Raw genomic sequence first — 27877 nt, 5'->3', positions numbered from 1 at the left:
AGTATTGTACTTGTATAAAAAATATTTCGCGAGGGAATTACTAAAATTGTATCTTGGGTAACAAAGACAAAATTCAAAAGCCACATATCCATATACTATTCACACTTTATTCGTCATGATTTTTTCTTTGCCCGGATACCATGGAAAATCATCGAGCCCCAATATTTTTATACGAGTACAATATTTGATCATTTCTTGTTTCTAGAACAAAAGGATTTTTTAAATATTTAAAATTACTACGAATTTTGGGGTTTATAGGGTGCACAACACCCATGTGCCAAAAATTGGTGCCCACCGGTTCTGATATATTCCGGGAAAGCTAATAGAGCTTTCCATAGAAATTAGAACTAGTGTTATTTGGAAGGGAGAAAAAGGCCGAGGCCAACGCCCAGCAAGTAAAACAATTACATCAGATTACAATCGTGTTAAATTGATACGATCCTATCTCTGGCCAACCTTTCAGTACAAGCCAAGTATGTTAGGTACAACAGAACTGATACACAATCCTAGCCAAACGTACAGCTAGTTTAGCAGTGGCCATGGTGTACACGCGCTTCTGTAGATAATCACATCTTAGTTTTATTTTATAACAACACGCTTGAGCCTCGCGTGTCTTCAATCATTAGGAGAGAGATAGACATTTTTGAATTACAAGAGCTCAGATCACATACCATCTGGTCTCACACTCCACACTCGCCCGAAACTAAGAGCATCTCTATTGTAACTATGTATTGTAGATGTCGTATCATAAACTAGTATCATACATATAATACTAGTCTATGATACATGACTAGATAACCATGGCGTCGATCTCCTTGCGCGAGGTGCTGCAGAGGCCCTCTAAATAAGAGCACTGAAGGGTGAGGTGCTTGATAGTCTCCTCTTCTTGGCCGCATAAAGGGCAGAACCACTGAGAGTGCTGCAGGCCTCTCTTAGCCCGTCTATGTGATGTCCAAAGGCGATTCTCCATTGCCAGCGACATGTGAATCTGATGCATCAAGGGGGGCCCCAGCAGCCCAGAATCATGTCTTGTTTTTGCTCTATGCTCAACAGCATTATATTCGCTTACAGTGAACTATAATGCTTATATAATCTGCTACTACTATGTAAGACAGAAGCTACAGAATCTTACTTATTCCTTTTGTGTTAAACAAAAGCTACAGCGCGCCCCATGTGGACACCCCATTGAAATTTGGAATTAGGCGCAATACTTTACCCATACTTTATATGATTTTGTCGTCAGTACGGTGCACCAGTCACCGGAGTCGATGCTTATATGGTCCTACGTACGAATCGGAGTCCTCCATCAAACCTGCCTCAGCCTTCCCTCGCTAGCTCCCGTATTTTCCAAAGTCTAGACCACAAAGCCTTTGCCAGAGTCCATGTACCCTTCCTGTGAGGCGCCGCTTCTGCTCACCAAGGAACACGATGAGAAGGGGCGATGGTGGAGGGAAGCCGCGGAGGAGTCCGGCCGGTTGGTGGCTGTGGCACTGCCCATGATCTTCGTGGCGCTGCTGCAGTTCATGATGCAGCTCATCGCGACTGCCATGGTGGGGCACCTCGGCGAGGTCGAGCTCGCTGGTGCGGCCATGGCCAACTCCCTCAGCATAGTCACCGGCTTCAGCATCATCGTGAGCCCACTCTATGTTTTCCCCTTGCATATTTTCCTTAGTTGTTTTTTCGGATGCGAGTAGCAATAGCAAGCGAACACATCCTGAAGATGCAGCCCAAGCCCCAAAGGCAGCTTCACCGGCACATGCATATCAGCAGGACGATATATGATGTGGCTGGCGGAAGGTGTCGTTCCCCTTACATCGTGTGTTGATTGTAGTTGCGGCAGGAGTTCTCATGTTCTCATCAGGGTTCACTTCGGGTGAACTGTGTCGCCAAGGTCCAATTAATTTGTCACTTTTTGCATATCAAAAATAATAACGAGTATTAACTAATTATTCGGCTGGCTACTGCATAATTGCCACAGCCTACAAGCAAATACTCGTCCAACATATGCTAGCTACTAGCTAATTTAATTTTTTTTTTGTTTTGTCTTGTTTAATTCCACAAATATTGCGGAATTTTCAATGTTTTTAAAAATATAGCGACATTGGCCTGGTTGACCCCTACCATGGTCTTTCGGGCTTGGCGAACCCAAAAGATTGGGATTCCATTAGGCCCGCCAGCCGACAACCCTAGTCGGGCTAACCGAACCTGGCTAGGCCTGGTCGGGTTGGCTTAACCTGACTAGTTTCATCATTGTTTAAATTGTTTTTCGTCGTTACCACTTCGTAGGAGGCAGCGATGCAGGGGACTCGCGATGACGACGAGAGGGAGAGGCACATGTGAGGAGCAATGAGTAGTCACATTTTGGTTGATGCTAGCATCGATTCCCTCAAAAAAGAAAGAAAAGGCTAGCCTAGCTTTTGTATGCTATCTCTATACAATACATTACCTGAATGTTTTTTTCCAAAAATCCACCAATCTATTAATAAACATTAATGGTAGTACACATAATTTCAAAAGTAATAAAAATTACAAATAAATTCTTGAACCAGCTAGCGAAGACTACAAGCATCCCAACTCTCATGCCTCCTTGGAGTAGATCCACCTACATCCGCGGTAGCTGTCCTGTGGAGGAGATCCTCTTCTTTAAATAACCGATTGTAGCACATAATAATTAACCTGGCTCCTTGGGCAGATGGTAGAGTTGATGCTAGCTAGTAGTTTGATCGGCAGTTCTTTTGCTTTTCTTTTTACGAACTACTGGGCAGGTCTACATAACTCTCGAGCTGGTGTTGCCAGTCTCCTTCAACTTGTTGCTGGTGCTTCTGCTGCTCCACCGTTGTCTGATGGGCAACCTGGAGGAATTTTCCGTTTGACAGATGCTACTATGACTGACCCTGCGGAAGACGATATGGAAACTGGTGATGGAGAGGGCACATAGTTTGCTCCAAGAAAAAGCTGCTCCTGTTGATAGTCCTTCTCCCCGCGCTGGTTGCTTGGTTACTTAGTTCCTGTGCCCTTCCCTGGATGAAGTTAGTTTTTGGCTGGCGATCTGGCTGATAGCCTTTGGTGGTTTCGTTTGGCTATCTGGTTACAAAACAGTTTGTCTTGTAATAGTTTCCGTAAAAACGGTAGCAGTAGGCGGCGATCCCCCCCCCCCCTCCCCCGCTTTTACTTTCTGCCTTTAGTTTTTCGTCTCTTGAACATAACTGTCGTATGCCGTTTTCGTTATCTCCATGGTAATGAAAATGGACCTTGTGAGGGGTCGCTTGAAAAAAAAGTTTGATCGGCAGTGCATTAGTCTGGTTCATCTAGGCCAACCAGTTTCAGTGGGGTTAGGCCAGCCCGACCGCTAGGCCTGGCCCAAGGAATCTGGGCTTGTCGAGTTGGCCCAGACCGAAACCTACTTTGGGATATAGTTAAGCGGATAGAAATTCAGATCGAAATAACAATGCAATCCGAACGACCAAAACCAGAAATTAAGATAAAAAAAATCTTGGCTATGTGTTAGTTTAAACCATGTATACCCTAATAATATCATTATACGAAAAAGTTGCATGTTCTTGCAAAAAATGGAATTGTTGCCCTCCTTTCGCAATCCATCGTCGTTACTCTTGACACTTTTTAGCACTATCTCTGCACTTTATCCTACTTTAGCTTCGAATTATTCCTGAATAATATGTATATTATTCGTTAGTTCATTACTGATGCAATTTTTCTTCAGGCAGGACTGGCATGTGCTCTGGAAACTATTTGTGGGCAGGCCTATGGAGCAGAACAGTATGATGAGTTGTCCTTATACACCTACAGGTCCATCATTGTACTCTTTCTTGTGAGCGTGCCCATCGGTATTCTATGGCTTTTCATTCCCGAAGTGCTTGCTCTCATAGGCCAGGATCCACAAATAGCAAATGAAGCTGGAAAATTTGCATTATGGCTTATCCCTGGTTTATTTGCCTTCAGTCTTTCTCAGTGCTTTACGAAGTTTCTGCAGTGCCAAAGCTTGGTCTTTCCTATGGTTCTTAGTTCCTTGATCACAATCTCCGTATTTATTCCTTTGTGTTGGTTAATGGTTTATAAAGTTGGCATGGGTTCTTCTGGAGCTGCTTTATCCGTCACAATCTGCGATTGGGTTGAAGCGATTGTTCTCTGTCTTTACATTAAGTATTCACCTTCTTGTGAGAAAACACGAGCTCCAATCTCGTCTGAAGCTTTTAGATCGTTCGGCAGTGTGATGCGTTTGGGTGTACCGTCCACCCTTATGCTTTGGTAAGTAAATTGTTTTTCCCGTGTTGTGTATTCTGGGCACCTAAAATTCATCCTATATATGAGTATTCTATACCATTTTTTCGAAATGGAGATATATGTTAGAGTACGTCATGGGCCTGGGCCCGTTAGTCTTATGGTTTGCTTAGGGGTCAAGTAAGCCTTGCTTAGGGGTCAAGTAAGCCTTGCTTGGGAGTCAAGTAAACCTCTCTATATAAGGAGCGGAGATGTATCAATCTAATCAAGCAAGAATTAAGAAGGAAATCCCTTCCCTCTTGCCACCGGTCGTGGGCAAGGCCCCCGGCCGGCCCTCTCGCACCATCGCAGCCATCTCTCTCCCTCCCAAACTCTAGCACCACCATAACATTTGGTATCAGCTTTCCCGGGTTCGATCATGTCCAGCCCTCCACCGAGTTCTTCCCACCCACCGCCGCCGCACTCCGATGTCCCCACTGTTCTCTCCCCGGCGGAGATCAGCGCAGCCCTCCGCGATCTCACCACTGCTGTCCAGGAGATCCGCCTCTTCCTAGCCGATCCCTACGGGCTGCTGCAGTCCCCGCTGCCGCTGTCCATCATCTCCGGGTCGGGCCATACCTCGGCGCCGGGGGTCCCTCTTCGCCAACAGCCAGCCGCCTTCTTCCCCACCGGGACGCTACAGCAACAGCAGCTGCTGCCGCCGCCACCAACGCCACCGCTGCAGCTGCTGTCCTCACCGTCGCTGTCGTTCGGTGGGCAACTGCAACAGCAGCAGCTGCTGCCGTCGCCACCAACATCGCAGCAGCGGCTGCTGCCGCCACCAACGCCGTCCCTGCCTTTCGGCGGTGTGGGAGCGACCTTGGCCCCGGGCTCTACATCGACACCGCCCGGGATGCCCTTCCACCAGGTCTGTTTCCCTCCGTCGCCGTCACCGCTTCCGGCTTGGATCGCTATCCGCCACGTGTCGGCGGCGGTGAGGCTGCAAGCTGCTGCGCGCGGCCTCCTTGTGCGTCGGCGTGTGCGGGAGATGCGTGATCTCGCAGCCTGCAGCTCCTTCAAGTTGCGCTTCATTGCGCAACGGACCTCGATCTCGTCCGCTGCGTCGGGGATCTTGGGCGTACGGTTTCCCCCACGGGCGGCGGACATGCTGTTTCTCCCGCGGGCAGCGACCTCAAAGTCTGCGCCATCGATAGTCATCCGGCGGGGAGAAGGCATGGTGTCACCGACAGGAGCGCACCGCGTAGCACCACTGCATTCCGTCGCCGGCCGCCGCACGGGCTCCTTTTGCCCCGCTGGTTTCCATGGGATCCAGGTGGCTGTACTAGTGCACGTCCGACGGGCGGATGGTGTCCACTTTATGTTCAGGGGTCAACAATAAAGCGTCCCAGTCCATTTCAGGTTGAGAGTAATAAAACAAGCCGAGATGTAAAAGGCTCGTTTTTAGGTGTTAGGTTTGTGTTGCGTCGAGTCATGGTTTGTTTAGGTTGCAGCTCGAGGACGAGCTGCGTGTCCAGTGGGGTGTAGTGTTAGAGTACGTCATGGGCCTGGGCCCGTTAGTCTTATGGTTTGCTTAGGGGTCAAGTAAGCCTTGCTTGGGAGTCAAGTAAACCTCTCTATATAAGGAGCGGAGATGTATCAATCTAATCAAGCAAGAATTAAGAAGGAAATCCCTTCCCTCTTGCCACCGGTCGTGGGCAAGGCCCCCGGCCGGCCCTCTCGCACCATCGCAGCCATCTCTCTCCCTCCCAAACTCTAGCACCACCATAACAATATAACCCCGGCTTTGCATCGTGATGATGCACAAGGCCATTTATTAAAAAGGGTTCAAATTCGGTAATGTTTACAACTCCAACATCGCCAAGAATTAATACAAAAAAAACCAGGGAAAAAAGCAAAACATACTATGACTACACATCAACATAGCTTCCTAGTATGTCGCCAGCCAGCATGGCACAAGATATCCTGAACGACTATCTAGAGCCGTGTGCATCCAAAAACCATGGCATCCCGCTGTCCCTCCGGCGAAAGGAGGGCCCAAAGCTGAACCCAATGAGACACCATATGGATAACCTGCAAGTAGTGAAAATTTTTTTTGTTAAAGATAATATTATTCCGACCCTCCATATATACCAACGTAAAGCAGAAAGCCCAATCCGCATAAAAGTCTTAGATTGTCTATCTACTCCATTCAACCAGTTATCAAACATATTAGTAATATTGGTTGGAGGCGGAAGATCATATGTAAAATTAACCGTACGCCAAAGAAGTTTAGCTAAAGGACACTCAATAAAAAGGTGTTGAATAGTCTCCTGGTCTCCGCACAAAACACATTTCGTGCACCCATTCCAGTGACGTTTAGCTAAGTTATCTTTAGTTAACTCAGGACCATGTTACTAAAAAATCACATGAAAATCTTTATCTTAAGGAAAACTTTAACCTTCCAGAGATACTTTCTCCGAAAAAAGGGTATGGTCACTCATAAGATTCTCATACATAGACTTCACCGTAAACAAGCCATTGGATGTCAGACCCAGGCAAAACTATCATTCTTTTCATTCAAGTTTACCATCAACAGTTTTCGATATAATTGTAACCATGAAGTCCATTTGTTACCACTCAACACCCTTCAGAAAATAATATTCAGAGGGGTTTGAGCTAACACATGAGCTACTGTTACATTCTTGTGATGTACAATATTATACAAAGACGGATACTGCTGAGCTAACGAAGTTTTTCCTAACCAGGTATCTTCCATTACCCACTTTGAAAAAACCTATAGAAAAAAACTCCTTCTTGACCCCCATCAATCCCTTCCAGAAAGGATTATTCTATACCTATGTACTCTTCTTTCTTGTTTATGTGACATTGAATGGTCTCGGGTAAACAACTTTTGGATTTGTTAGCCAACTTTTGACATTACCTGGACAAAAGTGCACGTTGGTGTAAATGTACTATGTAAGTTTGAAGAAAACTATAAATTTAGTATGTTTAGATCTCCTACTAATTATAATCCTTTAGTTGAATTTAGTGGAAGTGTGGACATGCAATTTTAAATAAAATGCAAGTTCTTTTGATAGAACCTAAACCTACATTATGTCAGAAACCAAAAATATGTAATAAGGTAAAACTAACAAGCTACCACTAAACAATATGATAAGAGAATGGATAGAAATAACCAAAGTGGCACAAACACGATATCTTATCCTCCTAGTTCAAATCGTCATAAAGATTGTTGTAAGCCTCTTTGGGAGATGGTGGGACACAATGTGCCATCAGTCACAATGGCAAGGTCTGCCATCGGCACAGGCCCTGAAATGGTCCAAATGGCAGGTCTGGGTGTCGGTACAGGTCTTCCCGGAGGGGCTGGATGGCGGCCGCGACACGAATTCTGGGACTCGCGGCAAGAAATCTGGTCGTCGGCACAGTTTGTTTCTGGGCTAACGGCCGTTAGCCCTTCGCCAGGCCCACCTTGCCCTGTGCCGACGACTAAGTCTGGCTGTCAGCATGGCCGCTATGCCGACGGCGACAGTTGTGCCGAGACCAGATGATGCCGACGGCGGTGTGCCGACGGTCTTCCTGGCCGTAACGGTAGATCTTGATGTATTCTGTAGCCTTCACAAGCTTTTCAGGGGAAACCCAAGAGGTTGGATGCTTCCGTACTACTCCAACCTTATAGGAGCCCCCACACATCTAAGAGTAACAAGGCTCTCTCAAGAAAAAATTAAGATATCCGATCCTACTTTTACTTGACAATACAAAAAAAAAATGCAACCATGAATATGACGAAATACACCCATACCTAACAGGCTGTAACCTCACATTGACCATCAAACAAAAATAAATCCTAACTTGGATTATAAATTTAGTTGTATTTATTGATTTTATATCCGCACTACAAAAGGCACGTATATTTACTTATTCAGTCTTTTTTGTGGCAACATTAGTTATTCTTCTAGAAATTACATACTACCTCCATTTTAATGAATAAGAGGCACGCATATTTCAAGACAAACTTTAACTGACAAAAACAAAAACGGGATCTTCATTATATTGTACACAATTAGTATAGTTGGATTCATATTGAAAAACACTTTCTAAAGATGCTAATTTTGTACCAGCGATCTTTATATACTTAAGGTAATTCTTGCTTAAAAAAGACACGGAAAACAAGGGGGCCTTATACATTGGAATGGAGGGAGTATGATTAAAGATGTCTCCCGCACAAGTAACTATTATTTAGCATAATATTTATGGTGAAAATTAACAGAACCATTTTAATTCTAAATCGCATGATACAAATTATATATAAGCATAAAAAGATTTTTTCGACGTATTCATGTGTTGGCGTCGCCCTCGCATTTGCAAGGGCCATCATACTAGTTTGTTATTAACATCAAAACCAGTTAGAGGCAAAGATGCACTTTAACCTACATTCCTAAAATAGTAAGGTTTTATGGAAGATGCAACCCCTGTTCATGTGAAGGTTGCGAAAATTTCACCTCAGTTAAGCTTCAAATTTTGTTAAGCTTCCAGACATTAATCTAACTTTTCTTGAGCACAGCCTTGAGTGGTGGTCTTTAGAGCTGATTGTTCTGCTTTGTGGGATCTTACCAAATCCAGCACTTGAAACTTCTGTGCTTTCTATATGGTATGTATCAGTAGAACTTGTAACTAAGATATCCTTGCATCATGTGTTATGACGCTTACCAAAGTAATGTCCCTTTCAACAGCATATCTGGGCTACTACTGTTGAACAATATCCCTTTCGGTCTTGGAGCAGCTGCAAGGTACTTGTTGCTATCATCTTCCCATTTTATAGCTGTTTCTACCGAATTTCTCACGCTAACAATGTAAAATCAATGTCCCAGTGTGCGTGTGTCAAATGAACTAGGTGCTGGCAACCCAAAAGGGGCTCGGTTGGCGGTAGGTGTTGCATTGTCTTTTATAGCATGCTCAGCGGTCTTGGTGAGCACAACACTTCTAGCACTGCGCCACTTCATTGGAATTGCATTCAGCAAAGAGGAGGAGGTTATAAGCTATGTCACCCGAATGGTACCCTTGCTCTCCATTTCAGTTATTACAGACAGCTTCCAGGGAGTCCTTTCAGGTACGTACCCATGTCTCTGGCGACATCATAAGGTAAACTAGATGAAGTGATCCATCCTAATCTTTCAGGTGTTGCTCGGGGCGGTGGATGGCAGCATTTAGGGGCTTATGTTAACCTGGGCGCCTTCTATCTTGTCGGATTGCCCGTCGCTCTCTTTTTTGGTTTTGCAATGCAACTAAGAGGGATGGGGTTTGTGTTTGGCATGATAGCTGGTGGAGCCACGCAGGTCATTCTCCTATCTGTGATTACTGCTACTACTGATTGGGAAAAGATGGTAAGTTCTTTCTCTATTTTAAGCCATTTTTTACTCATTGGTTAACCAAATCGAATGTGTAGTGGTCAATAAGATGGTTTTTTCTTGTTTATTTCATCTTTTTCTTGTTTATTTCATGCCATCAAGAGAATGCGAAATATTGGTGTATTTCTAATTGTCTGTTAGTTTATCTCTAACAGTAGAGGTTGTGCGTTCCTAAAATGACGGTGTTATTAAATTAAACAAGAAAACATGTGAGCAAGATAAGATAAGATATATGGTGCAGCAGAGAAATTTTCTTACTTTTTCTTAAAAATAGACCATCTATTAACAAACAAAACACAAATATCTTTTTCTTTTCTGGTTTCTCTATTACAACTCATCAATTATTACACATGGCATTGTAAGATCCCAGGGTTGTACACTCCTGGGCGGTTTTTATAGAGGGGGAAGGGGATGTGTTGGCTGGCGTTAACGCTGATGCGTGCCCCTTCGACCGAACGCGTCAATGTCGCTGGCGCTGAAGGCAATCATGCCATTAACACGACGCAGAAGGCGAGGAGGAAGAAGACGACCGGTCCGTAGCAGCTAACAATGTGGCCCACGACGATCGGGTGCTTCACGCGTTCTCGTAGCATCCTCCTTCGTGCCAACACGCGGCCATCCGGAGCCCCAAGTGAAATTGAGGGCCACACCGGCACCCAAATGAAATTGGGGGCTGGCTGGGCACGATTTTTAGCGCCAGCGCCCCCCATAGCCCCTTAGGGGGCCTTTAGCCCCACCCCCCCTCCCCCCCCTCCCGAGTAGAGATGCTCTAACAACGGTTCACCGGTTTGGATGGGGGTCACCGGTTTTGGAAGGGATGAAGCAGGTAGAGACGAGGATTTAGGGTGTGTTCTTTTTTGCGAATGATTTAGGGTGTGTTGAAATGTGTCGATTCCTGCAAATATGGAAAGCACAAAATCTTGCATCCGACTATCCGCTTTTGATGATTAGGCCTCTTAAAGAATAATTTATTTGATGTGGCTCCCGTGTGTAAGAATGGGCTAGAAAGTACTCATGGGGCTAGGCGTGGAGGCATTGCCAGCTCGATTCCCGCGCACGATCACCGCTCCATCCAGGATTATGACTGGGAGCTTGGTGGCCAAGACTTCGGGATGCGTGATCGTGAGCTGACATGGTGTTCTGCTTCATCCAAGACACGCAATCGTAGAGATGGGCGAGCCTTTTTTGGCAAAGTCCGGGACCGCGATGGTGACTGTGATGGGAAGGACGGCTAGAGTAGAGGCAACAAGAGGTACGCCACCAAGGGGAGGCACAATGGCAGATTTGGAGGTGCGAACTCCTACATGGTGGGTCGTGCCTCGGAGAAATTGCGATATGATGCCCGCCTCAGGGTCGGTGGCCCTATCCGTTTTTCATGTCAGAGTCTAGTGTGCCCACGCACTCCTCCTAAGGTGGTCAACACGACTACAGCTTTCTTTCCCTGCTTCGGGTTATGAGGAACTATGATGATTAGCTCGTTGGATCTCTATCTCTCTCACTCTTATCCTCTTTGTCTTTCTCTTAGGGAGGCAAAGGCGATCTCTCTCACCGGGGGTGGCCTTTCTCTCTTTTCTAAGGACATGGTCCTCCTGTTATAGCTAAAGGGGATACCATAGTTGCTTAGGATTTTCTAAGCACTCTCATGGGCATCGATCCACAGCGTGATGGGCCCTGATGGTACATAGAGGCTGGCTTTCTACCTTGATCCCCAAGCTTTATCCCCTTTTTGTTCTGAAGGTGTGTCGCCATGGCATGCAACTTAGGGGGCCACTCTACACCAACCTAGGTCTAGTCCTCCTTCAGTTGTAGCTAAGATAAAAATGTCCTTCCTCTGATCCTTGTCTTGTTGTATCTACACTATGGGGGAATGCTTACACATGCTCATGGTTGGTCATTTCCATACCGCGTCCGACACTGATACGACGCAACCCCGTCCGATCCTATCACGACCAGTCCAAGTCGTAAAGCAACTATGATTGAATCATGGTTGACGCAACCCTCCCCACGGTTCGGAGCGAATTGTCATTGATGACGCAATCCTCCCTAGGATTAGGAGCGAATCATCATTGATGATGATTCCTTAATGGAAAAGGTGCTACGTGGTCCGATCCTATCACGACCAGTCCAAGTCGTAAAGCGACTAGGATTGAGTCATGGATGACGCAGCACTCCCCGGGGTTTGGAGCGAATAGTCATTGGTGACGCAATCCTCCCCGGGTTTAGGAGCGAATCATCATTGATGACGATTCCTTCCTAGAAAAGGTGCTATGTGGTCTTGTCGGGCGGGGGGCTCGTGACTCTTTCACATGGCTGGTTGGCCTTCTCCTCATCTTTTCGACGGCCTTGAGGAGGATCTTTGTAGCTCCCTTGGCGGGGGATATGCTTGGCGGCCCACAGTTAGTCTATCCGAGGAAGCATGGTTTCCCCGGTAATTATCAATGCCGCATCCAAGTACTAGTCAGTTGAACCACGTGTGGGGAGGATTCAACGGAAATACGTCACACAAAGACACAAAGAATACTTGTAACGGCAATCCTCAATGTTGAGCCTTGGGCCTCGTCCAAGCCAGCTTGGGACATTGATCTGGTATTCTTCTGGATGTATGACTGCAAGGAAATTTTGGCCTACACAAGTTGCTTGCTATTTTTTGTGTTGCCAGTGATCGCCAACATTATCATCCATCAAGTGTTGATATAGAGAGTAAGCTCTTGTAGAATCATCATGGTGGATACACTTAAGAAAATGCATGTCTTCAGATCCTACACATACGATTATCCCCAACCACTTACATTGTGTAATACCCATGGCGCACAAGCAAAGGGGACAAATTACATTGCCCGTAACATTCTAAGACCGAGACAACTTCAGCATCAAGCAATGCATCTTCAAGGTGGAATATTTTCCAATGGTATCCAATGCATTTCTTGGCATGCCTTAGATTGTCCAGTATACAGGCATAAAATCAATACCTACATGATGATTAAGTGCTCGGTTCCCAATGGAGTGATAACAGTCAAGGCCTTGCTTAGACATGTGATGGAGTGTGGTCGTCGTATCTATGAGACGAGGATGATGCCGCATAACCATAACAACACATTGTTGCAGGATCTAAGAACAAAGTCAAAGACGCCAACATGATGGAGGCTGAACACACAATTGCGCCTTCTAAATATGGACGTGCTCACCCCACAGATCATGCCAACATGGGGGGTGAGAGGACCCTGTGAGAAGGCATCAACATCGGATTCTTGGGGGATTTTTTTTAATGTTGGCGCATGAGTGAAATAGTTTCTTCCCATCAACCTACACACTTTCAAGCAATGCTACCATCGGCCTCTCCCGAATTTCGGACATAGCTCATTGATGCTAGCAACATTGGCACCAGAAACACGACCTATGTGTGTGGCTAAATAACTGAACCTCCTAGCCAAGTCTTCACTGGTGCTAAGTGGAATATCAAGGCTCGAGCGAGGAATATACGTGGACAACTTAGGCCTCTCACAAGTTGCATGGAAAACCTCTGAAGAGAAGAATCGCTAGGTCACCAGAAGACAACACTCAACATTTATCGTTATTTAGGAAGTGTACATAATACATTGTACACTGGTGGACTGCGCATACAGGAGACCCAAGGTCCAAGGACAACGACCTAGCATGGGATGTTTATGGTTGTGCATGTCACGAAGGAAGGGAGACACTATCTGCGTCAAAAACTAGAAGCTACATACCCAAACCCATTGACGTGAAGCAGCTCAGTCACCATGATGGATTGCCCCGAACCCTCTTATAAATGTGAAATATAAGCCCCTTAAATTTATATAAAAAGAGGTACTACCCTCGTCATTATTCTTATCGAGTCATCCACACTTCGATAAAAAGCGCCATTTGGTACCAACGAACACTTCTTTCATGGATACCCTAGGGCTACACATATGCACACTACCTTCATGAAAAGCAAGATTTTTCGTTGTATATAGCAGCATCAAACTACACCTGCGCCCACCTGAATGGATGGAACTAAGATGTGCAAGGGCATCATGCCCCTCATTATATGCTGCCCTACTCACTACGTAGAGGGGACGTGAAAGACCATACATAGCATTGTGCTTCTTATTTATACAACCGGCCTCGGTGTGGGCCTAATCACACTCTGTGATGCCAGGTTATCCGCTCATTGCACCATCCACTGTGTTAGGGGGAGGGGCCCAACAAGCCACCTAAAACCCATCTCCGACATTACACCTCATTAGGGCAACGAATAATTTCCCAAAACCCGAATGATAATCCATATTAACCTCCATAGCTCACCTTTGATCCAAACTTGTTGACCCGATCCAATACCGAACAAATAAACTCTCTTTCAATCTTCGAAAGTGAGATTGCCATGGCAGCGTGTAAAGAACCCCTTATCACTAACAACGATAACTGAGGTGGCATTGAAAGGAGAAACAATCATTGGGAGCATGCATAATAGTAGGGTAATGATGTCAAGAAGCCAACACATTCAAGAGGAGGTGGAGTAGGATCCAATATAGGAAATCATGAGAGGGGGTAGGAGGGAAATGGCAGCGACAATGAATTTGGTTTCATGAAGAATAATAGACATGTTGGTTCGGTAAGGGCTACGGTGGCTAAACATCATGGTCAGAGAAGTGACCCAAGTGTGATGCAAGTGATGAATCTTTTTCTATCCTGCTGTAGGGGATGAACCAAACAGTTATCAATAGTGTGGCTAATGCTATGCCAAGGAATGTGCCATCCTTCATAAAGATGGGTGAAAGTTAATTATAAACCTTGAAATCATGGTACTAGTGGGGATTCAAATCTAAACGTGAAATCCTTGAAATTAACATCATGTAGTACTTAATACCACTGGCCAATCTCGGCCATGAACCAGTTTTGTTCACCGGGAATATAGATATCATACACTTCGGACATGTTTCCTCCATGTAACTAAGTCAATCATTCTCTCGGTCCATCACATCTCTATCCTTCCAAGCGCCATCAAACTTCTCACCCCAAACTACACCTCTTCTTATCCCTATCCTCCTTGCAGCACCACCACCAAGTTTCCCAAACCCTCCGTGCTCCGCTTTTGTCCGCTCAAAGCTAGTGCCATGTTGTCGAATCTACTTCTAGCCATTTACTACCATGGAATAATAGAGTATTCGGCTCCATATGTCTGAACTCTTAATCCAACATGACAACAAGGATGGTAATGTTGTTTTGCATTGAAGGTTTTCAAATCAAAATTCCAAAAAATAAAATGAGCACCTCATTTTATCAATGATATATGATGATATTCAACCCTCAAATTTATGACAAATAAATGCGACGAGTTTAAACTTACACCAAAAACATTGAGGATGTCCCTTATAGTGATATTACAGTCATGGACTCCGAGGAATCACACCTACGCACACATGTCGTCATCCCATGCTCCTATCACCTTGCGTTCTCTCTTCCCGATCCGCGTAGGCCCATGCCACATTGCTCGCTTTTGTCATTGCCCACCGCAGCTCTACATGCGCCATAATCGTCCTCCTCCATGTGCGATGATGAACGTGATCTTGAGACATTGGGGAAGGTTATAGTGAGCATGTTGCTCCCTTTTCTCTATTCCCTCGCCCACATTTGAGCCTGCCATGCAAGCACTATCAGCACCAGGATGCAACCATGCCACCATGCCACCATGCGTAGTCGGGAAGAGGGTAGCTACTTTCTGTTCCATGTCGCTCCTTTCATCATGATTTTGAGTGATCCTGCACGTGTCTCGCACCACTTGGGTGAGGATGAATTGGATGCAAAATCCTGAGGCACATGTCTCGCTTTGGTCGGTCGGTGGTGCTATGGTATCGATGGTGCGCCTCTCCTCCATGGATCTAGATTGAATAAATGATATTGGCGAAGGCAAAAAAAACTGGGAAGATGACAAAAAAATCTCAAGAGGGATACGGGAAAAGGAAGATTGATATGACATATGGACCCTACGACCAATGAGAGCAGCAGTTGATCTCAAGTGGAATCTTCTTTTCCTGAGACACAAACAAGTATCTACTTCTATAAGGTCTGGATTGTTAGGTTCCGGAAATATAGGTGACAATTTAATTGATTCGAAGTTGATGTTTGATTCCAAGAAAGCTCTATAAATTGATGGTTTAAAAAACACTTTACCATGTAACGATTGGATAACTACTAGGATGTATTTAATCCACATAGTTAAAGTGTTAATCCATGCTGAGTAAAACGTCACGCCATGAGGGAAATTCTCTTGTAACTGTTAGCGTATATAGTAGTTCTATTACTTTTGTACCCTAATTGTATTGTACTCTAACTCTTGGCCTTTGGCCCATTATATAAACACCTGGAACCCCACGTATTACCGTGAGAGGCTTCCCCCAAACCCTAGCAACCTTTCTACATGGTATCAGTTTGATCTCTCCCGATCCAAAACCTAGCCGCCGGCTTCACCTTCCGCTGCACCCCACGATGGCCCTCAACTCCACCTCTGGAGCCATCGTGTCGACCACCGCGGGCGCTGTGTCTCCCGCCGGTGCTGCCCGCTCCGTCTCGCCCGTCGTCCTCTCCTTTGACGCTGGGAACTACACCAAGTGGGCGATCTACCTCCGCGCCTCGCTCAGCCGTGCTGGCCTCATCGGCCACATCGACGGCACCACTCAGGCCGCTCCAACCGACGGCGCATGGATGGCGGAGGACTACACCGTGCTCAACCATCTGCACGCGGCCATTGACGAGGACGTCGCCGATATGGTCCTCGCCAGCAACCAGACAGCCCGCCAGCTCTGGCTGGCCATCTACGAGCTCTTCTCCGCCAACAAGGCCAGCAAGGCGATCTACCTCGACAACGACTTTCGCCAGCTGGTCCAGGGCACGTCCTCCATCACCGAGTACTGCCGCCGCCAGAAGCAACTCTCCGACGCCCTCGCCGACAACGACTCCCCGGTCTCGGCCCGCGCGCTCGTCCTCAACACCCTGCGCGGCCTCGGGCCTGGGTTCTCCTCCGCGGCTACCGTGATCTCCATGACGGACCCGCTGCCCACATTCATCCGTGTTCGGAGCATGCTCCTCATGGAGGAGATGCAACAGGCCAACGTGGCTGCTAACGCCGCCTCCACTGCACTCGTCGCCCAGGCCATGTGCCCGGCGCCTCCTTCTCCAACGTGCACGGGTACCGCCTGTCAAGGCGGCTCGTCCAACTCCGGCCGAACTCGCAAAGGCAAGAAGAAGACCGCCACAACCCAGGCTGCTGCGCCCTATCGCGCGCCCAACCCTGCGCCTACGGGTCCCTGGTTCTGTATCTCTCCTGGCGCTGGACAGTGGCGCCCTCCTACGGGCGCTGGCATCCTCGGTCCCCGTCCTCAAGCCTACACCACCATCAACGCGCCCATGTTCCAGTCCGCGCCCTCGACCTCCACATCGACATCGCCTGCCTGGGACAATGCCGGCCTCATCGCTGCCCTCAACTCGTTGTACCAGCAGGGTGGCTGGGTCATGGACTCTGGCGCCACGTCTCACATGACGAACGACGAGGGTAACATCCAGTTCTCCGCTCCTCTATCTTCTCCTCACTTTGTCACTGTTGGGAACGGTACCTCTGTACCAATCTCTTCCTATGGCTCTACCTCTTTCCGCTCTCCTTCTGGTCATGTGTTTCGACTCAACCATGTTCTTCTTGTCCCACGTTTAATTCGCAATCTCCTCTCTATTCGCAAATTCACTCGTGACAATTCATGTTCTGTTGAGTTTGACTCCCTTGGTTTTTCTGTGAAGGACCTGAAGACTCGTCGCGTGATCCTTCGCTGCAATAGTGAAGGGGATCTCTACACGTTTCCTGGCACCCCTCGTCGAGCACCACCCACCACCGCCATGCTTGTCTCCACCAACGCCGATCTCTGGCACCAACGACTTGGTACCCCGGTCACGATGCTATGTCGGCGCTCCAGAGTCTATCTTTTATAAAGTGTAATAAACTTCGGCGGCCCCATGTATGTCATGCTTGTCAGCTCGGCAAACATGTGCGCCTTCCGTTTAGTTCGTCTACTTCTGCGTCTAGTGCCAAGTTTGAGTTGATACATTGTGATTTGTGGACATCACCAATTATTAGTAATTCTGGTTTTCGATATTACATTGTTATTGTCGATGATTATTCTCACTTTTATTGGTCCTTTCCGCTGCGACAAAAATCTAGCGTTTCCAGCATTCTTGCTAAATTTTTCGCCTATGTACGCACTCAGTTTGGTACCACCATCCGTTCTATGCAAACGGACAACGGCACCGAGTTCCTCAACTCTGTCGTTGATGACCTTCTTGCCCAACACGGCACCACTCTTCGTCTGTCGTGTCCTTACACTTCTCAACATAATGGCAAGGCTGAGCGTGCCATTCGTACCATCAACGATACAATGCGCACCATCATGTTTCATGCTCATATCCCTGAGAGTTCTTGGGCTAAAGCCCTTGCTGCCGCGACCTTTCTCCTTAATCGTCGTCCTTGCAAGGCTATTGGGTCAATGATTCCTTACACGCGTCTGTATGGTCGCCCTCCCAAATATGACTCGTTGCGTGTCTTCGGATGTCTATGCTATCCCAATGTTGCATCTACGGCTGCACACAAACTTCGCCCTCGCTCGGTCCCGTGCGTGTTCCTTGGCTATCCGTCTCAACACCGTGGTTACCGCTGCTTTGATCCATCCTCCGGGAAAATTATAATCTCTCGACATGTTGTTTTCGACGAAGGTGTGTTTCCGTTTCAGCTTGCAGCATCTACTTCGGGCGTGTCTTCTGCCACGCCCACACAACGGCGGCTGGACTTCCTCTTCACCGACATACGGGCGCCAGCCCCGCTCGTGCCACCAAGCACGTCCGCACGCTCGGCTGCTTCTCCACCCGTGGCAGCGGGATCGCCTGTCGCTGCCCCGCGGCAGCCACGGCAGCCTGCCCCGGCCACTTCGTCTGCCACGGCAGGGCCTAGTGCTCCCGCGCCTACCTCGCCTCGCTCGCGAGCCCCTGCCCGGACCGCGCCTTCTGCACCCAAGACGACACGCTCTGGCCGTGTGTCTCGCCCCGTCAATCGCCTGGATATTTCTGCTGTGGACTCCGTGGCCACGCCCGTGCCCACGACATTCCGACAAGCAATGCAAGATCCTCTCTGGCGCCAAGCAATGGCTGAAGAACACCAAGCTCTCCTGGACAACAAAACTTGGTCTCTTGTTCCGGGTCCACCTCAGGCAAATGTGGTCTCCGGGGAGTGGATTTTTCGTCATAAGTTTCACTCCGATGGCACCTTGGCTCGCTATAAGGCTCGTTGGGTTCTTCGTGGGTTCTCACAGCGCCCCGGTCTGGACTACGATGAGACTTTCAGTCCGGTTGTCAAACCCGCTACGATCCGTCTAGTTCTTCAGATTGCTGTTTCTAGTTCATGGCCGATTCGACAGCTTGATGTGAAGAACGCCTTTCTTAATGGTTACCTGGTTGAGGTTGTCTACTGTCAGCAGCCTCCTGGCTTTGTTGATCCTGCTCATCCCGATCATGTTTGCCGTCTGCACAAGTCCCTCTACGGTTTGAAGCAAGCTCCTCGTGCCTGGTACCAACGATTTGCTGCTTATCTCTCCACCATTGGCTTTGTTGCTTCTGTGACGGACACATCACTATTTGTTCTTCGGTCTGCTGCTGACACCGCCTATCTCCTACTGTATGTTGACGACATCATAGTCACTGCATCATCATCTGCGTTTCTGCAGCATCTTCTAGACAAATTACATAGTGAGTTTGCTATGACTGATTTCGGAGACCTACACTTCTTCTTGGGCATTGCTGTGCGTCGCTCTTCTACTGGGTTGTTTTTGTCTCAGCGCCAGTACGCTGTTGATCTCCTTCAACGGGCTGGCATGTCTGATTGTCATCCATGTACCACACCGATCGATACTCAGGCTTTCTGACATTGAAGGTGAGCTCATCACTGATGCTACGGACTACCGGAGTCTTGCAAGTGCTCTACAGTACCTCACTCTGACGCGTCCGGACATTTCATACGCGGTACAGCAGATATGTCTTCATATGCATCCTCCCAGACAGCCACATCTTGCTCTTGTGAAGCGTGTTCTACACTATGTTCGTGGGATATTGGATCTCGGTCTTCATCTGACCGCGTCCTCCTCTACAGCTCTTACAGCCTACTCCGATGCTGATTGGGCTGGATGTCCTGATACATGCCGTTCTACTTCGGGGTACTGCGTATACTATGGTGATAGCTTGATTTCTTGGTCTTCCAAGAGGCAGACTAATGTTTCTCGCTCTAGTGCAGAAGCTGAGTATCGAGCCGTGGCACACGTGGTTGCTGACTGCTGTTGGCTACGCCAACTCCTGCAGGAGCTTCATCGACCCCTCAGTTCTGCGAAAGTTGTCTTCTGTGACAACGTCTCTGCTATCTACATGTCCTCTAATCCGGTGCAGCACCGCCGCACCAAACACATTGAGATCGACATTCATTTCGTTCGCGAGAAGGTGTCCCTTGGGGAAGTTCGTGTTCTACATGTTCCCTCTGAGCTTCAGTTTGCTGATGTGATGACAAAGGGGTTGCCGACTGTTACCCTCCAAAACCCACCGACGGGCAATGGCTAAGCAACACGAAGAGCCGGGAAGCTCCCAGGGCCGCTTAGTGGACCCTGGCACCTCGCGTCGTCCCGCAAATCTTCCAGCCATGTCCTGGCGGTTGCTAGGGCGTGCCACCCGACCTAGACCCGATCGGGAAGGTGTTAGAGTGCTTCGATTGTTCCTGCATGGTAGACACGTAAACATTAAATACGAGCCCTATCGGCTCATCATGTTTCCCTGTGGATCGGCTCAAGGAGCCGATCGCCCCATGTTTCACGTTGGATTTACAATGGCATGGGGATCCTGCTTGATCAGAACAAAGCTAAAGCGATCCACGACAGTTTAGGGTTTTCACCGCATAACCGGAACGTCCTACGTGTGATCGGGCCTACCAGCTACGGAAGATGATGCAAACTACCCCTACGAGAGGCCTAAAAACCAACATAACGTTGATTCCCGGAACATCCCTTGCAGGACGGTGAACAACACCTAACGCACTACCGGATCGTCCGACCCCAGCATAAGGCCTAACTATGCAGATATTAAACTAATCCCTGCGGAGCAAGGAGCAACTATAACGGATCGGATCTACTTAGTAACGAACAAGCAAGATGCTGCCCTTACACCTGGTGTCGAGGGACGGCATTGCCACGCAGATATGCACGCGAAAGCATCAATGCAAGCCCCTAGACACCTAAGGATAAATAGTACTGCTCGCCATCAACAAGGCTTCAGCACGAGCAGTACAAGGTAACGAATAAACGTATACTGCCTAGATCGCTAGATGCGATCTAGGCAGCATGGTGCTTACCCGGGAGAAACCCTCGAAGAAAGGGGTGGCGATGCGCCTGATTTGTGTTGGTTGAACGATGATTGTCCCCCTTTTCCGATAACCCTAGATACATATTTATAGTCCAAGGGACTTTCTAATTGAGGCGTGCACCTAACCGTGCACGGGCCAGACTCTATCTTTTTAATTCTAAACACGATATGATCTAATAATATTACAGATACACGGGCCATTTAGCCCAACTCTTAGCGCAAGGCCGCTTCGAAGATACTCCACGTGTACGTCCTTCAAGCCCATCTTCACTTGCGGCCCATCTCCTGATTTGGCCAAAATCGGGTGGTAACACATGCCCCCTGGTTTTGATAATGATAATTGCAAAACCCTCTGTCTCCTTCGAAGGGTCATGTCGCGGCAGAGCAGAACCGTCGCAGTATTCTTCATCACGACTCTTGCCTTCTCAACTTCTCTGCACGGTTTGACGGCTCTGGCACCACGTCCTCGGAAACTGTTTAAGCATTAAATCGTTATATCCCCTTTTATTTGGCCACTTCCTGTAGTTCCCTTCTTCATCCTCCTCGGACTAGTACTTCCAAAAGCCCTCCTCGGCCAACATGTCTTCTTCCTCTTCTTCTCCCTCATCGGGTCTTTCCACCCAATCCTCCACTTCTCGCGAGCCGACGCCGGAATGGGACCCGCAGGAGGCCCATGCGGCCAACATCCATCGCGCCATAGCCGACGGGGACGAGTCGACCCACGACTCCTCCGTCTGGTCTGAAGATGACCAGTCCCTAACGAACGGGGAGAGCGACCTTCGCTTCCTCGCCATTGGATCGTCGGAGGAGGGAAGTGACGACGACGGCTTCTCCTGGGATGGTCCCTCCTCCGCTGAGGAGGTGAAGGAGGAGGAAGAGGAGGAGGACGATGCCTCCTCTGACGAGCCGCCGGCCAAGCGTCTCTGCCCGTGGCCGGGCAACATGAGCGACTTCGACAGCGACGACGCCGACGCCGACGAAGAGGACGAGGACAATGAAGGTCTCGCCGGAGGTCGCTACAGCAGCGACGAAGAACAAGCCGGGAGCAGCACCGACGGCGGCGACGGCGACGACGAGGGCAGCAGCGGCCCTTAGATAGGATAGAGCTAGGAGTAATAGATTAGGGCAATGTATCCCTCCAGCAGCTCCTTTTGAGAGTAATCAGCTCCTTCTTGTAAGCAATCCCCTTTCATCAATGAAGAATTTCTTCCAATTTGATTTTTTCGATTTTCCACAAGTTGATTTAGCCGATTCTCCCTCAACCAATGCTTAATAAGCCGATGTCAACGCATCGGTCCTACGTAATCCATCCTTCCATTCCTCAACTGATGACTTTGAGACCTGGTAATCTTCAAGAATTCATCATTTGTTGAAGAAAGTCGCGGCGAAGGATCAGCCAATGATATCCCAATCGGCTTCCAAAACAGAATATCCGCCAGACCAGCTGCCCCCCGAGCCTCAGTCAAGGCGAGATTAGTGGTGAGGATGCGCAGATCGACCAAAGGGCCTTGTAGATAGTTTGAGGCAGGCACTATGCAGAACCAGCCAAACTTGCCCCCATTGATTACCTTCCCTCCGCTGAAAGCCGATGTTGTAGATGAATCACCAACAGCTTAACTGATGCTTCTGACAGTACTGCCGAATTCGCATCTTGAACATGCAGCTGGTAGCTCTGGCGTAATTGTACTAGAGTCGACGTCCAAACATCGGCTATCGCTGAAATCCTTCGTACTTCCTCGATTTTTACTAGCCGACTAATTTCTGAATCGGCTCACCTGGGTACATTTTCGCGGCCTCGTACACCTTGTACCTTTTGTGTATATGCCCCCCGAGCTCCTTCAATTCAACAATGCAGCTTCTGGCGAGAATATTGAGGTCGTTACCTTAGTCAAGCCTCTGCTAGCACTGCTACACTTGAAGACTCGCAAACGAAGTTGAAGGTCCTCGCGGAGAAGACCTAGGTCACCAAACGGTTGGAGAGTAGAGCCTCGCCATGTAACTTTGAGACTTCCTCACCAGGCCTCTTCTTATAACAGCTCCTTGAGTCGATGGCCGTGCATCGGCTTTGAATTCTTAAGTCGATGTCCGCGCATCGGCTGTGCTCAAAATTTCTGAATTTTCCATTTTTTGGATTTTCCATTTTTTACGGCCGATTTGTTTACCTATCGGCCCCCATATTTGAGCTGTTCCGCTGGGCATTTGATATCTACTCCGAGCTTCGTATCCTCGTGTCTCATCCATCTATGTGCCCCCCGAGGATTCTGTCAAGTAATTGATGGTATCGGCTCTTCAGGCATCTGTTGGATCAATGCTGAACACAGACAAAGGGATGTTGAGGATAATTTTGGCCGATTGCCCGAATCGGCCTCCCTTTCCATTGCAATGTTTGACGATGGTTTGCAACTTCTCGGATTTCCATTGTAGCTACGTGGCGTGCTGGAGATAAGATCCTTTGCTTTTCATTTTTTGAGGGCCGACCTCAGGGATCGGCCTTGCCACGTATGTCCAATGTCTTGGACCTGCTACTCTGTTAGGCCCACGGATACCATTTTTGTATCAGCCGATGCCTCTGCATCGGCATCAGCCGATGCCTCTGCATCGGCTTTCGCCTGTTTTGGGCGCCATACTTTCTTTGGCGGGCGCGCCTTCGTTTCCAATGTTTGCTGAATTTTCACGGCCAGATCGGGCCGTGCTCTTCTCAACGTGTACAGGTACTATGCCTCGGCTTCTTCCAGGTTTCACAGCCGTTGCACTCTACGCTTCTGAGAATGGCTGAGTCCATCAGGGAACCACCTTGGCCGGTGATACCTATCTTCTTCTCCATCTGACTCCTCGAAGTCTTCTTCTTGAGATGACTCAGCTCGCTTGTTATGAGGTGGGAGAGGTCTTAGACGCTCGAACACTGAAACTTCGTTTGTCCTTCTCCTTTGCTGTTTGCATTCTGGGCAGTTCTCGATTGTTGGCAATCGGCTCATTCCTGAGTCCCAGCAATGTTTGAAGAAGGGACAGTCCCAGTGCTTATCCATGTTGTCTTGCTCCCTTGACCTCCCTCTAGCGCGACGTTCGTACCCGTCGTTGCTTCCATCATACTGACGATACCTTCTGGCTGCATCAGACCGACGATATCTTTCATCGTCTTCGCCGTGGTGCCGACGTCGGTCGTACTGCTGCTCATATTTGTTGAGGAGGTGCACGGAGAGTGGGCGCTGATACCGTATGCTTCTCACCTCCTCCTCAGTTAGGTACCGTCTATCATCATCTTGGGGCCGGTCGCGTGGAACGGCTTCCTCTTTATCCTTGCCACGAGAGTGGCTGCTCTCTGCTTTATCTTTGCCATGGCGGATCACAAACCCTGCCATATTGACATCAAAAGAGAACCCAGGCTCCCTTATGGAGTGGCTTAGGTCCACCATGTTGACGTCCGGAAACGGACGCATGTCTACCTTCATGGCAAACTGTCCGAAAGTTAATCGGCCTGATTCTATCGCCATCTGAATTTGTGAGCGTAATACTTTGCAGTCGTTGGTGGCGTGCGTGAACGTATGATGCCATTTGCAGTATGGCCTTTTGTTCATCTCTTGTGCCGTAGGGATCTTGTGGCCTTCAGGGAGCTTCAACTGTTTCTCTTTCAGCAGTAGATCGAAGATCTGTTCAGTTTTGCTCACATCAAAGTCCAATCCTCTTGGAGGTCCTAGCGGGTTCACCCATTTGCAGGACACAGGTACTGGCGTCCGAGTCCACTCGGCTACTGCGACTTCCTGATCTTCCGCAGGATCTTCATCCTCATCAGCGTTGACCAGGGTTATCGCGCGCTTGAACTTGTCCTGGTACAGTTCTGGATGGCGCTGTTCATATAAGGTCAGCCTACTGACCAGGTGCGTCAACGAGTTGTACTCCACTTGGAACGTCAGATCCTTGAATGACGCTGCAAGGCCTGCCACGGCCAGCTCGACTGCTTCTTTCTCGGTTAAATGAACCGAATAGCATCGGTTCTTGACAGTTCTGAATCGCTGAATGTACTCAGACACTGTCTCTCCTCGCCTCTGCCGAACCTGTGCTAGTTCGGCAATACCAGCTTCAGTAGCTTCTGAATGATATTGGGTATGAAACTGTTCCTCCAGCTGCTTCCATGATTGTACTGAATTCGGCTGCAGCGAGGTGTACCATCCAAAAGCTGGACCGGTGAGGGATTGCGAGAAGCACCTCACCCGTAGCTGATCCGATGCCGAAGCCATGCCCAGCTGGGCCAAGTATCGGCTCACGTGCTCGATGGAGCTAGATCCTTCGACCCACCGAATTTGTTGAAGTCCGGAAGCCGGTACTTAGGTGGTAGTGGGATCAGGTCGAACTCATTGGGGTACGGCTTGGAATAGCCGATTATCTTCTTCTTCGGCAAAATGCCGAACCGATCTCTCGGGACTGCACTGATCCGATCTGCGGTGGAGGTAGTGGCAGCTCGAGCTTTCCTGGACCGGTGCGAGTGGTATACTTGGCTAGCCACGCCTGTTTCTCAGCTTCCGCTCCCAAACTCCCCGCCTGCCGCAGTCGTTCCTCTCCGCCGGAACAATAGCTCCTGCTCCGGCAACCCCTCCCGTTGGAGCCCGGATCGCCCGTGTCCGGCTTGTTGCAGTCCGGCACAAACGTGCACACGTATCCGTGTGGGATCTCCTTGGGCGGCTCATATAAGAACTGGTAGTCGCCCGGATCACCTCCAACCTTGTAGACAACGTATGCCGGTGAACCTTGTTGCTGTGGAGCTGCCATCGCGTACGGCAATGGTGGTCTGGTGTGGAGTTGCACCTCTCCTTGGTGAGTCCCTAGAGCAGGTCCTGACGGGGAGTACCGACGCTCCATGATCTCTTGGACCACCCGGAACGCAACGCGCTCCAAAGAATTCACCAGGCTCTCAGAATGCCGATGTAGCGAGTGAGCCACCACGTAGTTGATTTCCTGTCGCAGGGCTCTGGTACGTTCATCTGAAGGGAGAGACAGATCTACCCCTTCAAGGACGCCTTGTGGCGTGAATCCTTTGAACCTGATGCCGTGCGAACAGGTTTTCTCAAAGGAGCCGATGAGTTCGGCTTCAACGATGGCCTTCAGCTCATCGTACTTCTTCTTATGATCAGGAGGGAGATCCTCGTATGTGATCTGTTCCTCTGCCATCTCGGATGTCGGTGTTGACGTGGATGTTGCAGAAGATGGTCCCACCGGGCGTGCCAGAATGTGTTACCTTCCAAAACCCACCGACGGGCAATGGCTAAGCAACACGAAGAGCCGGGAAGCTCCCAGGGCCGCTTAGTGGACCCTGGCACCTCGCGTCGTCCCGCAAATCTTCCAGCCACGTCCTGGCGGTTGCTAGGGCGTGCCACCCGACCTAGACCCGATCGGGAAGGTGTTAGAGTGCTTCGATTGTTCCTGCATGGTAGACACGTAAACATTAAATACGAGCCCTATCGGCTCATCAGGTTTCCTTCGTGGATCGGCTCAAGGAGCCGATCGCCCCATGTTTCACGTTGGATTTACAATGGCATGGGGATCCTGCTTGATCAGAACAAAGCTAAAGCGATCCACGACAGTTTAGGGTTTTCACCGCATAACCGAAACGTCCTACGTGTGATCGGGCCTAGCAGCTACGGAAGATGATGCAAACTACCCCTACGAGAGGCCTAAAAACCAACATAACGTTGATTCCCGGAACATCCCTTGCAGGGACGGTGAACAACACCTAACGCACTACCGGATCGTCCGACCCCAGTATAAGGCCTAACTATGCAGATATTAAACTAATCCCTGCGGAGCAAGGAGCAACTATAACGGATCGGATCTACTTAGTAACGAACAAGCAAGATGCTGCCCTTACACCTGGATAGGTGTAAGGGCAGCTAGGTGTCGAGGGACGACATTGCCACGCAGATATGCACGCGAAAGCATCAATGCAAGCCCCTAGACACCTAAGGATAAATAGTACTGCTCGCCATCAACAAGGCTTCAGCACGAGCAGTACAAGGTAACGAATAAACGTATACTGCCTAGATCGCTAGATGCGATCTAGGCAGCATGGTGCTTACCCGGGAGAAACCCTCGAAGAAAGGGGTGGCGATGCGCCTGATTTGTGTTGGTTGAACGATGATTGTCCCCCTTTTCCGATAACCCTAGATACATATTTATAGTCCAAGGGACTTTCTAATTGAGGCGTGCACCTAACCGTGCACGGGCCGGGTTCTAACTTTTTAATCTAAATACGATACGATCTAATAATATTACAGATACACGGGCCATTTAGCCCAACTCTTAGCGCAAGGCCGCTTCGAAGATACTCCACGTGTACGTCCTTCAAGCCCATCTTCACTTGCGGCCCATCTCCTGATTTGGCCAAAATCGGGTGGTAACACCGACTCAGCTGTTTCTTGATTTTCGATCCAGTCTCTGCGTTCGAGAACCTGCCGCTGTGACTGCGGGGGGTGTGAGCGTATATAGTAGTTCTATTACTTTTGTATCCTAATTGTATTGTACTCTCACTCTTGGCCTTTGGCCCATTATATAAACACCTGGAACCCCACGTATTACCGTGAGAGGCTTCCCCCAAACCCTAGCAACTCTGTATGTATTGTTTGCAACTTTATATTGTCCGAGTTTCAACAAGAATGTATGATGTGGATGACTCTCTCTCTCACTCTGATTTCCAAAATGAGTTAACGTACATGTTAATTTGCAGGCTGAGGAGGCTAAGGAGAGAGTATTTGCAGAACGACTCCCAAAACCATGAGCCTTGGAGAGCACCCCAAAAAAATAAGCCT

The 27877-nt window shown here is 48.6% G+C and overlaps 1 protein-coding gene across 1 annotated transcript; it reads left to right on the top strand.

Annotated features, from left to right (window-relative positions):
• The first annotated feature begins 1327 nt into the window (after positions 1-1327).
• On the top strand, positions 1328-27877 carry LOC124703679 (protein DETOXIFICATION 12-like). The gene is made up of 7 exons (XM_047235901.1): positions 1328-1631; positions 3722-4266; positions 8801-8887; positions 8970-9026; positions 9108-9346; positions 9415-9620; positions 27796-27877. The coding sequence occupies exons 1-7, from the start codon at positions 1383-1385 to the stop codon at positions 27844-27846; spliced, it is 1434 nt and encodes a 477-aa protein (XP_047091857.1). The 5' UTR covers positions 1328-1382; the 3' UTR covers positions 27847-27877.

Source organism: Lolium rigidum, chromosome 3 (genome assembly GCF_022539505.1).
Source record: "Lolium rigidum isolate FL_2022 chromosome 3, APGP_CSIRO_Lrig_0.1, whole genome shotgun sequence".
Taxonomy (NCBI): domain Eukaryota; kingdom Viridiplantae; phylum Streptophyta; class Magnoliopsida; order Poales; family Poaceae; genus Lolium; species Lolium rigidum.
This window is presented reverse-complemented; position numbering and strand designations above follow the sequence as displayed.